The following is a 13,602-nucleotide window of genomic DNA, read 5'->3' as shown; positions in this document are numbered from 1 at the left end:
AGGATCTTTCTTGCTTCCTAGAGTAGGTGTTGTTGATGTGAACTTCCGTCTTAGAACTGCTTTTGCTGCATCCCATAAGGTTTGGTATGTTGTATTTCCATTTTCATTTGACTCAAGATTCTTTCAGATTTCCTCTTTAGTTTCTCCTCGATCCACTGGTTGTTCAGGATTGTGTTTTAAAATTTCCATGTATTTATAAAATTTTCAGTTCTCCTCCTATTATTGATTTCTAGTTTCATACTACTCTGGTCAGAGATGATACTTGCTATGATTTTAGTCTTTCTGAATTTGTTATGACTTGTTTGGTGCCCCAACATATGGTTTATCTCAGAAAATGTTGCATGTGCATGTGAAGACTGTGTATTCTGCTGTCAGACAGCATGCTCAGTGCGTCTGTTAGGTCTATTATGTCTCCAGTGTTGTTCAAATCTCATGTTTTCTTATTCATTCTGTGTCTGAACGATCCATCCATTGTTGAAAGTGGGATGGTAAGATTCCCCACTATTATTGTATTGCTGCTTATTTCTCCTTTTAGTTCAGTTTTTGTTTTATATATTTAGATGTTCCAGTGTTTGGTGTATAAATATTTATAATTCTATTTTCTTTAATGAATTGACCTCTATTAGTATATAATGGCCTTCTTTGTTGTTGTTTTAAGCTATTTTTAAAGTCTTTTGTTTGATATAAATATAGCTACCCCCTTTTTTGGGGGGGATTATTTTTTGGTGTACTATCTTTTTCCACCTCTTCACTCTCAGTCTATACATGCTTTTAAGGCTAAAGTGAGTTTCATATAAGGTAGCATATTGTTGGATTTTTAAAAAATTAGCCATTCTATGTCTTTTAATTAGAGAATTTAATGTTTATGTTTAAAGTGATTATTGATAGGTAAGGATTTACTACTGCAATTTTGTTCATCATTTTCTGGCCTTTGGTAGATGCATTGTTCCTTTTTTTCATAACCTGTTGTCTTTTTTTGGGTGTATTTTGATGTCTTTTGGCGCCAGTGTCCTTTGCCTTCTTTATCATGCTCTTTGTGTAATTACTACAGGTTTTTCTATTGTGGTTACCACTAGGCTTACATAAAATATCTTAAAATTATAATATTCTATTTTAAATTGATAAAAACATCAATATAACTCCTGAAATTTACACTTTAACTTTTCCCACTTTAGTTTCTGGTGTTATGGTTTACAGATTTTTAAGATTACATCCCTAATAACAGATTAGTTATTGTTTCTATTATGTTAGCTTTTAACTTATAACTAGAGTTGTACGTGAATTTCATTACACTCTTACCATATTACATAATCTAACTTTGTACCTTTATCATTAAAAGTGAATTTTACTTTCTTCATTTTTACGATGCTAGTGAGTATCCTTTTATTTCTACTCAAAGAACTCCCTTTATCACTTTTGTAAGGCAGGTCTAATGGTGACGAACACCCTTGCTTTTGTTTGTTCATGAGTCTTTATCCTTCCTTCATTTCTGAAGGACGGCTTTGCTGGGTATAGAGTTTTTGGTTTAAAGTTTTTTCCTTTTAAGATTTTGAATATATCATCCCATTTTTCCTAATCTGAAGTTTCTGGTGAGAAACCTGTTGATAGTCTCATGGGGGTTCTTTTGTATGGGATGTCTTTTTCTTTTTGGTCCTGCTGCTCTCAACTTTCTTTATCTTTGACTTTTGACATTTTTTTTTCTAGAAGAAAAAAAATATTCTTTTTCTTAAAATTTCTTTCTTTTTCTTTTACAAACTTGTGTGGAGGGCTGACTTTCAGTAGATTACAGTGAGGGAGCTGCTCTGCCATCTATGAAACCCTGACCCAGAAGCAGGTCGTCTACAAATGATTTAGCACCAGGTTCCCCATGAATATGCGGTGCGTGACTGGTGAGGGGGCGGCCACTTTTCCCGCCGCGCCCTGTGTCCCAGGATGAAGGGCTTTCCACACCGATCCTGGTTCTGACACCATGGTGGGAATGGTGGGGGATCAACTTTTGAAGATTTTAATTGTACTGTGTCTCAGTGTAGCCCTATTTGGGTTCACGCTATTTGGGGTCCTTTGAGCCTAATTGATCTGGATGTCCATTTCCCTTTTTTCTGTTTACAAAAATTTCAGCCATTATTGCTTTAAATATACTTTCTGTTCTTTTCTCTTTGTCTTCAGGAATTTCTGTAATGCAAATATTCTTTTTGCAGGAGCTGAGGTGGGGTGGATAAGTGCAAAGCCTTTCATCACTGTTTTTCTGTTTTGTTTTTGTTCCTCTGGATAATTTCAACTGCCTTTATCATCCAGGTTGCTGATTTTTCTCCTGTGCTGATTCTGCTTTTGAAGTGCTTTATTGACTTCTTCAGTTTAGTTGTATTTTTTTTAGCTCTAGAATTTTTTTCATGGTTTCTATTTTTGCTCAACTTGTGTGCAATAGTTGTTTTCTTCATTTGTGTGTTCTTGCAGTTCACTAGAGTTCTTTAAGAGGACTGTTCTGAATTCTTTGGCTGACAGCTCACAGATCTTCATTTAAGTAGGGTCAGTTATTGAAGCTCTCTTAGTTTCCTTTGGTGGTATCAGATTTCTCTGGTTTTTCATTCCTCATGGTGGTATCTGTGCACCGAAGTAAGTGGTCTCTCTTCTAGACTTTATAGGTTTGCTTTGGTAGAGATAATTCTTCACCAGTTAGCTCAGTTTTGGTTTCTGGATGTATCTACTGATAAAGTCTTTGAGCAGGTAGGGCTTGATATTAGGATCTGGTTTTGAGTAAGGTAACTGCCTGAGGCCAGGGGTGAGAGGGTGTGCTGTTGACTGTGAACAGTTGGATAGGACTCTTGTCTCAGTTTCCTGCCTAAGGGAGGGTATAGTATAGGCTCTGCAGTTGCCCAGGTTCTCTGGTCAGGCTTTTTAGACCACTGGGCCAGGTACTCAGCAGTAGGGAGCGTCCTTGTCCTAGTCAGGCAGCAGAATGGAATCCAAGGGCTGCATGGACTTGAATTTGGGAAGAGTATATACTGAATTCCCTGTCCAGATGGGGCTACTGGTTTTGCTCTGCAGATGGGAAAAGCCACGGAATGTTTCTGTTCAAGTGCCACTATAAGCGGGGCTCTGGTTAGTTTCCTTGGTTGGCTGGGCTGAAGCCTGTACTCAGCAATGAGGGGGCTACACATTAGTCTACCTGCTTGGGCACAGTGGGAGAACGAGCTCCACGGTTTGTAAGGCTATTTGTTTGTGGTCTTGATCCAAACCAGCTCTTGCCCCATCCCCGGACAAATAGGGCCACTGGCTCTGCTCAACAGGCTATCGGCTCAGCCTTCCCATCTCTCTGCTTGAGACTGCGGTGCGGTCCACTCTGTGTTCCTGGCAGCGGCCCTGGCCGGTCTGGGTGGGAGCCACACTCAGCAGCTGGCAGGCTTATGACCTGCTCCCCTCCCTGGATGCTGTGTGTGTGGGGTCCACTTCAGGCACCTCCCACACTGTCTGAAGAGGTTTTCTGGTTTGCAGGAGCTGAGAGTTCCACTTAGCAGCAATGGGACTGTGGATGAACTCCCCCTGTCTGGGCATAGCAGGGGAAGTCTCCACGCCTGACACAGGCTGTGCTCTGGGGGTGATCAGCTCTGCTTGCCCGCCTCCTGGCTTGAGCTCTGTTGGGCTTCCATGCCTTGGAGAGGGAGGTGGGCAGATCGGGCTCCAGGGCTGGCAAAACACCCCTCATCTGAGGACCTGACTGGCACCCAGCTGAGTTTCCCTGGTCAGACTTGGCTCTGCAGCGGAGCAAAGCTGCTGGACGGGATTACTACCTGGGTGCTGCAGGCAGGGACTTGGTCTGTCACGCTCTTGAGTGTGGGTTGTTGCAGACCCTCCCTGTTTCCCCCCATCACGTCCGATTCCCAGTGGTTGAGCCCTGCAGATTCCCTTGCAGTCCTGGTGGGACAATATGGGTGTAGTGGCTCTTACGAAGCAACTCACATTGCTGGGGCGGGGGCGGGGGGCCCTGATGTCGCCCATGAGCTTGCTGTTTCCATTGGTGGAGCTGTGCCGGCCTGCAGGCAGCCGCTCCCCTCACCCTGCCGATGTGTCTGTCGCCTCCTCTGGGGTGCATGTGTTGGGGGCTGCCTCGGCCTCACCCTGTGTTGTAGAATGCTCTCGGGTGCCTTGTTAGTTGCTGTGCTTCTAAGGGCAGAGCAGTCAGGAATGACCTGCATTCCCACCTTGCTGATACCGCTGAGTTTAACTTTGGAAATGTGTGATTTCTATAAAAAACGTCCAATCCTTCTCGTAATTAAGTGTGATGAATTGACTGGAAGCAGAGCCAAGGAGTCCGGGCCAGCCACATCATCTAATCAAACATCTCGAATTGTGAGGGTCCCTTTGCTAAAGAGGAGGTGCCTGGGCTATGGGGGTTGAGATCTTGGAGAGTCTGACAGGCATGTTCAGCTCGTCATGGGCACCTCCCCCCCACCTCCCCCACTCCCCGTCTTCAGAGTGTGCCGGAGTTTTCACTTAGCCACACCGCTCTCTTATTCTGAATTAAATTACCCATCTAACAATATTTAAATTAACCTTGAGGCTTCCTGGAGAACATAAAAGTTATTTTGAATTATTTTCACTGCCAGGATCAGCACAATTCCCTTCCCAGCCAGCTCGGTAGGTATTCAGTGATTGAGAAACCAATTTTTAAATTAATACAATTTTGTGTTTGCAAGGAAGCCATTATTTTTAATTATCGGGCATTTTCCTCAGCCTGGCTTCCCCAGTTAATAAAACTCAGCTACTTAGCATGGTTTTTATTTTTGCAGAGGGCAGACTTTGGGAAGTAGTTTCCCCATGTGGAATCTCCCTCCAGACTGTTTTGATCTCACCAAGCACACGCCTGTCACAAGGAGGCTCGTAAAAAACCCCGAGAAAAGGAAACGCTGTCGTCAAAAGGGCCCTGCTGGGCCCATAACCGATGACTCTAACTTAGCCTGAGGGGCAGTGGTGAATCGAGAAACTGCAAAGAAGAAATTAACACTGCGCTGGGTCCCCTCCCGGAAGTGGCACTGAAGCACAGGAGGAGAGACCTCAGTTAGAGCAGAGCCCTTGCCTCTTCTGCTTTGAGTCTGGGAAACCCTGAAAAGATTCATGAGGGGAGGAGGGGGAGAGAGTCTCCTTGTCTGGCAGCGTTGAAAAGCAGAACTCCCCGCGTGGAGAGCTGAGCTGTTCACCCACCCAGAGGAGAAGCCTGGCCTGGATGACATCTTCATTTCCTTTCTGGGTCAGTCCTTTAGGATTTAAAAAGCAGCTCTCCCCAACTCCCATACAACATGACTCCGTGCTACGTTGGGATCAGGGTTGGAGCAGACAGAACAATTTGCTGTCAATTTAATATTAGCTTAAATAATGCATAATTAGAAGGTTAAGCCTCTGCAAACACGTTAAATAATGTATTCCCCAAGCAAACATGATTTGGTGATGATGTGCTATTTTGGATGGTGGTGAGGTGGAAAGGTGGAAGAGACCTGGATCTGAGTTGCATTGTTGATATGGATCGGTTTTGTCATTACAAAGTAGAACCTTCCCTGGTCATGCCTTGGTTTCCTTATCTGTGATGGCCTGTGAACTTCTGGTGGGTAGAGGCTTTATCTTAAGTTTCTCAGGGTCTCTATTATTTTGGAAAGTGCTTGGTGCTTGACAAGCATTTGTGAGTAAGGGGGCTGAATTAGACTGAGTATAAGCAAGTTAGATCTAAGGCTCTAACGTGAAAAACTGAAACAAGAAAATGTGAGCAGGACATTTGTGACCTCCAAATATCTGAAAGGCTGTCTTCATTCTAAACAGTGATAAGTCATTCTGGGAGGAACCCTTGAGTCCTGGAATGAACACAGATTGCAGGGGGCGGATTTTTATGACGTCAATTTAAAATCACATCCACTCATTCAGCATTTACTGAGCACCTACTATGTATGCTTGTTGATGTGATCAATACTTAGAGCAGGACAGTTAAGGCCCCTGCCCTCGTGAACTTACAGGTCAGAGGAGGATAAAGATGCACAAAGGAACAGTGGAAAACCTTTGTGTCATCATGAGAGTAGACAGAGAAAGGCCCTATGGAATGGAGAGGCGGGCGAGTCAGAGCTGAGCCGACAGGGACAGCTGCCCAGAGCGCTGCCTCGGGGGTGGGGTCGGGGTCCCAAAGTATGGGAGTTCAACAGGTGAGGGCAGGAGTGGGTTAGGGAGAGTATTTCCAGATGGGGTGGTCAGGAAGTGAAAACTTGGGTGGTTAGCAGGGGCCCTGCCCAGGTGTCAGAGAACTTCACTTCTGATGCTTCGGGCATCCTAGTGGAGGCAGGTGGTCCCTGGCGAGGCATGTGGCAGAGAGGAGACGTGCCTGATGTGGAGGCTCAGCCTAGATGACCTGAATGGGGCTTGTGCCTGTCATCCTTCGACCTGAACTTCTGGACGTCAAGCACGTTGTACGTGTCTCTAGCCTCTAAGAAGAAAGGGAGACCGTGCAGCCAATGCATGAATGCTCCTTTGCTTTCAACAGTGGGTACGTCTGGTGAGGACGTCTATATTTCTATAGTCACTAAGTCCTGTCCAACTCTTCTGTGACCCCCATTGACTGTAGTCCACCAGGCTTCTCTGTCCATGGATTTCCCAGTCCAGAATACTGAAGCGGGTTGCCATTTCCTCCTCCAGGGGATCTTTCTGACCCAGGGATCAAACCCGAGTCTCCTGATTGGCAGGTGGCTTCTTTACCAATGAGCCACCTGAGAAGCCCTTCTAAGATCCTTACCAGCACAATAAGGTCCCCATCCCTTGACCTCTCCTCCCCTAGCTAATTTGCTCCAGCCCTTCTGCCTCATTTTCTGCTCAGATGACAAGCAACAGTCTTTTCCGCCTCGGGGCCTTTGGACGTGCTGGCAGCTTAGCACAGAAGGCCTTTTTTCCCATTTCATTACTGGAAAATTCCTACTCGTCATTCATTTCTTAGCCCAAATGCCATTTTCTTAGTGTGGCCTTAACCTCAATCAGATATGCCCTGTTATCTGAACCATGTTCCCTCATGCATCCATCATCATTTCTTTACATTATTTGTAGTTACTTTGATTACTGTCTGTTTCCCCTTGCTACAGTATAAGCTCCACGAGGGTTTTTTTACTTTTCTATCACACCAATCAAAATAGCAAGTAATCCAAAAGTAATGTTTGTTTGGGGGATATAATGTTGAATATATTTGCAGAGGCTTACCCTTCTAATTATATATTATTTAAGCTAATGTTAAATTTGTAGCAAGTTCTGTCTGTACCAGCTCTGCTCAGAATTGAGTGTCTTGTCTGTTCACTAATATATACTCAGGGCCTAATACAGTGCCAGGAACATAGTAGGTGCTTGGGAAAAAAAAAACAAACACATTGGTTGGTGCAAAGTGAATGCCCTGGGGCAGGCAAGGCTGATAAAATTCAGGCTTTTGTGGTGACAGTGTAGGTTAGCAGACCTGAGTGGGATGCATGTGGAACTGAGGTCACGTGTGTGTGCTCACAGGCACACGTGCACATCTGCCTCCCACCTTGTTCCCGTGTCACCGTCATTTGCCACAAAAGTAAAAGTAACACAAGCCAACGTGTAATTGCAATGTCATACTAATTATACAGAAACCAAAACAAAATCACTAACTCCCACTCCTTCTGGGAATACTAATAACACTAATACCAATATCATGATGGAAGATTATCTTGGCAGCAATTTTCCTTTTGTTCTGCTACCTACACATGTAGCTGTTTCGTGCTTTTGCAATCTCTGTGTAAATCATAATCAGGAGGAGATATCCTAGAGGGTGGTTATATGCCTTCCTTATCAGAGAGAATCATGCAGTAAGCCTGTCTTAGGAGAGAGCAGAAGTTTTAAATCTTAACAGGGGGTTTCAGTTCTCGCTTCCAAAAGTGTAGAAAGAAGTCTTGCTGGAGGGGAGGAGCATTAAAGCATGAACAAGTCCTCAGGACCAGAAGTTTGTTTTATGATTAGGCTTTGGAAAGATGGACGATGGAGGCTAGATTGGGGGTGTGTAAGTTTCAGTGTGATGTCACCATCTCTTCCTTCTTTGGGAGCAGCACCCCCTTTCTTTGAGGTTTCCCCATCTAGAAGTTTTTACTGAGCCATCCATCACATGATGCATGTGACCCAGCCAAGCACAGACGCCCCCCCCCCCCCCCCCCCCGCCCCCTCCTGGAGCAGTGGGACTGGCCCAGGGCTGTGGCTGCCAGTCCATCTGTGGCAGGCCCTTCAGAGGGCTTCAAAGGGATTTTGGTTTTTAATTCTGTAAGAGATCCCTTTCTCTTTCCTCTGGGTCACTGAGCTGAGCTAATAGCAGCCTGGAGTCATCTTTAGCCAAGCCAGCCTGACCTCCCCAATGTGAAGAGGTCACCAGTTGAAGGTAGGGGTAAACGAGCCTAAGTATCAAGGGAAACACTGATAAGAGATGGAAGGGGTCCAGAAGAAAGATGTCAACCTGATGATACCATTTAAGCTGGTGAAGTCCCTGGTGGGGAGAAGCAAGGCCACACACAACGCATGCCCTTTTTAACAGCTCATTTGAGTACATATCCTGTTTCTTGCAGCAGAAAGATTCCTGACAGAGGCATTTACGCATTATGCACATTCCATAAAGGAGCCTTTTAAGGGGGCATGGTCATCATATCTTCATCACCCACGGCCTGAATGCCCATCACGTGGCCCCTGTCATCAGGGATACGGAGATGGTCCTCGTGCCTACAGAGCTTACGGGTACCCTGATGTAACAGCTTCATGAGAAGGCCAGAGGAAACAGGGAAGAGTGGTGGGTGGTGAGGGCCGGAGGCAGGAGGATGCTTTCAAAAGAGATTCCTGGAGCAATCCTTGGGAGGCAGAAGGAGAAGTCTTCTCCACTTTGAGTCTAGGCAGGGACAACTGCTTGAGATTTTTGCCCAAGTAAAAAAGCCATAAAGCTTGTGGTGGAAGAGAATGGCCATGGTCCATCCAGGCACCATTTTACACTTCTACCTCTAGGTAAGGGCTGCATCCCTCCCCTGAGAGGTGCCCTTGGCTGGAATGCTGGAAGAAGGGGGTACCTAGGTGGGTTAGATGTTCACTGGGGACCCTTCTGGGGGTTCTGGTGAACTCCAGGGATGCTCAGAGCCTTTGGCCCTCACTGCTCAACTGGCTAGACGCTCAGGAGTGTGCCAGCCCCTGGGAAAGGTCAGGCTGTTTGCGTCAATGCAAAGAGATCCATGGCGGTGGGGAGCAATGATGGAATGGTGCTGGTTCAGTGGTAGCACCTGAAAGTTCATTGTTTCTTTCCCCTCCAAAAGGCAGGGCCGGGGCTGCTGAAACTGCACATCTCTGTCTCGGGGTTCAGTCCCAGCCTCTCTCCTGCAACAGAGCCTGGCAGACTAGTCCTTGAAGGGACTAGCTTCAAGGGAGGACTCCTTGGCTTCCTAGTCTACCTGATCACGGAAAAGGCCCCTTAAAGGTGAGCATGATATAGCTACCCTGCTAGTTGCCAAATCCCATTAATTGTGTGTGCTAAGTAGCGCTCAGGTCTCCCTCTGTCTTCTCTGCTAGTGATTTCATTTCTTGTTTGGATTACCCCCTCCTCCTATCCTGTCCCCAAGGAAGTCTGAGAGGTCTTTCTAACATGACAAAACCCAAGACATCACTCTGCCAACCAAACCCCAGAGCAGCACCCCCACCCTAGCAAAATATGCCCTTCATTCTCTTCCCATCCTAACCCTGACCAACTCACTCTGTCTCACAGTATAACACAGCCCTTTCCAGCCCTTTCTCTCCAGCCACACTGAGTTAGTTTTCTGAAATGCCATTCCTTTTTTTTGGGGGGGTGGGGAACTGCTTTGCCTTTTCACAGGTGACACTTTGATCACCCCGTGCTGATATCGTTGCCTGGCTAATTCCTCCTGCTCTGTAGAACTGATTCCAACTCTTCTGTGAAGCATCTCTCAGCCCTGAGCTGGAGGGCAGGGACCCTGCTACGTGGTCACCAAATCTCCTTTCATTTTCTTCTTAGGCTCGCAGAAAGACACCATTTCCTAGGCTTCCTTGCAGTTAAGTTGAAGTCACCCCACTGTGTTCTCACCAGGGGGAATGGCAGTGATGCCTGCCACATCTAGCCGAGTTCATTAAGCCCCTGATTTCAGGGCTTATCTGTGCCCATTTGTTAACCGACCACAGCACATCCTCCCCTGACAGACACAGTGACGTGCCCCTTTCCCTTGACATCCTGGCCTCGTTGACAGCTCACAACAACACGTGACTCGCACGTACCGCTCCACCTTCCTCCTCTACCTTCTCCCAACGGCTCCCCAGCAATTTCCAGGAGTTGCTTTTATTTCATTCACTAAACAATTTATGAATTGAATTAAAATAAATGAGATGCAAATAAATTCCAGGCTTTCTCCCTCATTTTCAAATTACATTTTCAGTCCACTCAACCTGTTATAATCTCATAGTGATTTTCATTTAAGAGAGCTAAATGGATATGTGATTATTGTTACAGGAACTAACACCAGACAATTAAATGTTGAGGTGTTGATAGATAAAGCTGTGTTTCGATTTGCATAAACATGATGCCAGCAAATCTAACCCTGGCAGAAATTCAGTTATAAGACTTGCGTGCCTAACTTCTGCTAATTACCACGAGTACCATTATTACGACTTTTAATATTCAGGCTTGGGATTATGGCCATTTTATTTGAGGGCTGCATTTATCTTTATTTCAAAAACTCAGTCAAAATGCATCACTGACTTATCAGAGAAAAGGCACGATTACTATTCCTAATCAACTTCTACGGTGCAGTGTATCAAAAATCAATTATACAGCCCCGAAATCCAGTCATTAAGGATTTAGTTACTAATCTCATTTCATTTTTGTCTTTAGGAAGATACTGCAGCTTGCAACTCTACAGATACCAGCAGCAGAAGAAAAACATGGGCAACTGCTGATAACCTAATGTGGAGAATTAAACTCCAACGAAGCAAAGGTAGAATCTTAACATGGAGTGTCCTGGTTCTGCAGGGAGTCACCTGGGCTGACTTGATTTCAAGCCAATAACACAATAGAAGTTACGACCCAGGTTTTTTTGTGGGTGAGCCTTCTGAGCTCAGGAATTCCAAAGCATTTGTTAAACCCTGCAGTATCTCATTGTTTACCATCTTCCTGGTGCGTATCTCAATCTACAATGATTTCTTATCTGTTAGTTGGCTTACTCTCTGCTGCCTCACCTGCTGACTGTAAGCTGTAAGAGGGCAGGGATCTTGTGTGGTATGCCATATAGCTCCATTGTGTACCACAGAGCCTGGCTCCTCATTAGGTGTTCAATAAGTAGGTGCTGAATTTGACAAAGACTGAGATCTCAAAGATGTTCCCAGTGAGCATGAAGGTAAGAACCCGTCCCTCTTAACGCCATGTAAGTGACCAGAGCAGGACCCAGGCTATCTGGATGACTGTTGATAGAATCAGGAGTTGTGAAGCCTATTGGCTAAGAATCCTAGCATGTGAGACAGAGAGAGAGAACTGGGGCTGAGTCCTGGCCTTGGCATTTTCAAGCCATTGTACTCCTGAATTGGTTACTTAGCTTCCCAGAGCCCATGTTTTCTCATCTGAAAAATGGAAATAATACCTACCCCCATTGGGAAAGTAAGATAAGGCAAGCAAAGCATGTAATGTCGTGTTTGCATCATAAAAGTCCTCCATGAATGTTATATATTGGTTTTAAAAGCTGTAACTTGTGGTGAGTTACCTACTCTGCGGAAGCTAGAGTCAGTTCAAACTTCTTTCTGCAGCGTGCTTGTTACTTCCTCTGAGGAAGTCTCCCCTGATGCTGCAGGGTAGATGAGAGCTCCTCCTCTGTGATCCCACCAAGCCCTGCATGTTCCTCCAGCTTCTCACTCAACCCACTGGATTATCCTGAGTTCATCTGTTCTACCAGACTGTCAACTCCTTGAGCCTAGAGAGTGTGTGATAAAACTTATTTAGCGAAGCACACAGTAGGGCATAGGCAGCGGCTCACTTGTTAAGTTGGGCAAATGATGAAAGTTGACAGAGAAAATCGGCGAGTGTGGGAAGAACACCAAAGGGAATCTCTACTTTCAGCTGAAGGTAAATCCCCACCTTTTCCATCCTAGAAAATGCAGAACATTCTCCCTGAGACCTGAGTCCCCGAGGGATGTGACTCACGTGTCTCTTCCAGGGAAGAAAGGAGCCATGGAGGCTTGGGAGATGGCCTCAGCGCCTGAGGAAAGGGGGTGTCCCCTGCCACTTTGCAGGGGCGAGTTGCGTGGGACGACTTACCCGGAGCTTCCTGCCAAAGATGGTGACTTTGCCTTTAATCTGTTCCTTTCGTAGGCGCCACTCAATGGAGTTGAGGCCGTTCTCCATGGGCAGGGAGATATTGCAGCGCCCAATGGTGGGTGTGATGGTGCCCGCGAGCACGTGGGGCTCACTGTGGAAGCTCACGCCCATCCCATTGGCGTACATCACCCGCAGGGTCCCATTGTTGCAGAGCTGATAGCTGTTCCGCACTTGATCTGGAGAAATGGAGGTGCGGGCAGGGAGAGGGAAATAAATTATCCGTGCTGCTAGTCATGAGAGAACAGAACCCCTATTTTCGTAGGTTTCCATGGTACTTTGCAGCTGTCAGTCTAAGGCTGCCTTCAATTAGCACACGTGCAATGTTAAGGTGAGTAGCAGAGATGCTACTGATCCGTGGAAAGAAAAACATTATTAATATGTGGCATTCTAGAAATAATTATGCTGTGATATTTTTCTTCTACTCACTGAAGACTATTAATAGTACATTTAAAGACATATCATGCCTACACAATTTGTGTCAATCAAATCCCTGATCTTTAACATATATATTTTAGCTGAAATGGAAAAAAATAAATGAAAACAGACTTAATGTTGTTTCCTTTCCCCTACCATCTAACCTGAGGCTGATGGTTTACCATGGGTCAGATCCACTGCAAAACAAGTCTAGGATTCTTCAAGAAGCAGCAGCCTTCCTGCCCCTCATCTCTTTGCTGCTGACTCTACCATGATGCCACCTCCACACCAGACAAATCTGAGCAGCCTCAAATAGCAAGAGTGAGACTGAGCCAGTGGGTACTGATAACGTGCGTTTATCTGCCCAAATGGAATCTACACTCGTCCATCAGACTTCTGACCTTTTCCCTTATCGAAAAGTTCCAGGTAGGAAATGTGAGTCTGAGATGCTTCTTATGGCTATGTTACTTCCTAATTATTTGGGCAGAGGAGTCCAGCTGGGCTGGCCTCCGAGATGCTAACTTTTGGGGGTAGCAAGCAAGTGGGGACCTGTCACTCCTGCGACTGCAGCCATCATGCAGAAAGACAAAAATCTACATCATTAATCATCTGGCAGAGTAGAAATAGAGTCATGGAAACAGGCTCTGTTGTGGGATAATAGTCCAGAAATGTCACCATTTATCTGCCGAGAGGACACTTTTATCTTCTGACAATGGGCTAGCCCACCGACATTCTATCTTAATTAAAAGAAAAATTAATCTTCATGATTCCTTTTCTTGCCAGCCCGTGCTTGTCCTGGAGTGTCCGTCATGTTG

The 13,602-nt window shown here is 45.5% G+C and overlaps 1 protein-coding gene across 7 annotated transcripts in view; it reads right to left on the bottom strand.

The window, feature by feature from the left end:
* TENM2 (teneurin transmembrane protein 2) overlaps positions 1-13,602 on the bottom strand; it is a 1,355,454-nt gene that overhangs the window by 38,065 nt on the left and 1,303,787 nt on the right. For all 7 annotated transcript variants that reach the window (XM_070465745.1, XM_070465746.1, XM_070465747.1 and 4 more), the window contains one exon: positions 12,314-12,549. In XM_070465745.1, the coding sequence (XP_070321846.1) occupies positions 12,314-12,549 (236 nt within the window). The remainder of the gene's footprint in view (positions 1-12,313; positions 12,550-13,602) is intronic.

This window comes from Odocoileus virginianus, chromosome 3, assembly GCF_023699985.2.
Source record: "Odocoileus virginianus isolate 20LAN1187 ecotype Illinois chromosome 3, Ovbor_1.2, whole genome shotgun sequence".
Lineage (NCBI taxonomy): Eukaryota > Metazoa > Chordata > Mammalia > Artiodactyla > Cervidae > Odocoileus > Odocoileus virginianus.
Note: the sequence above shows the minus strand (reverse complement) of the source record. Positions and strands in the feature narration are given on the sequence as shown.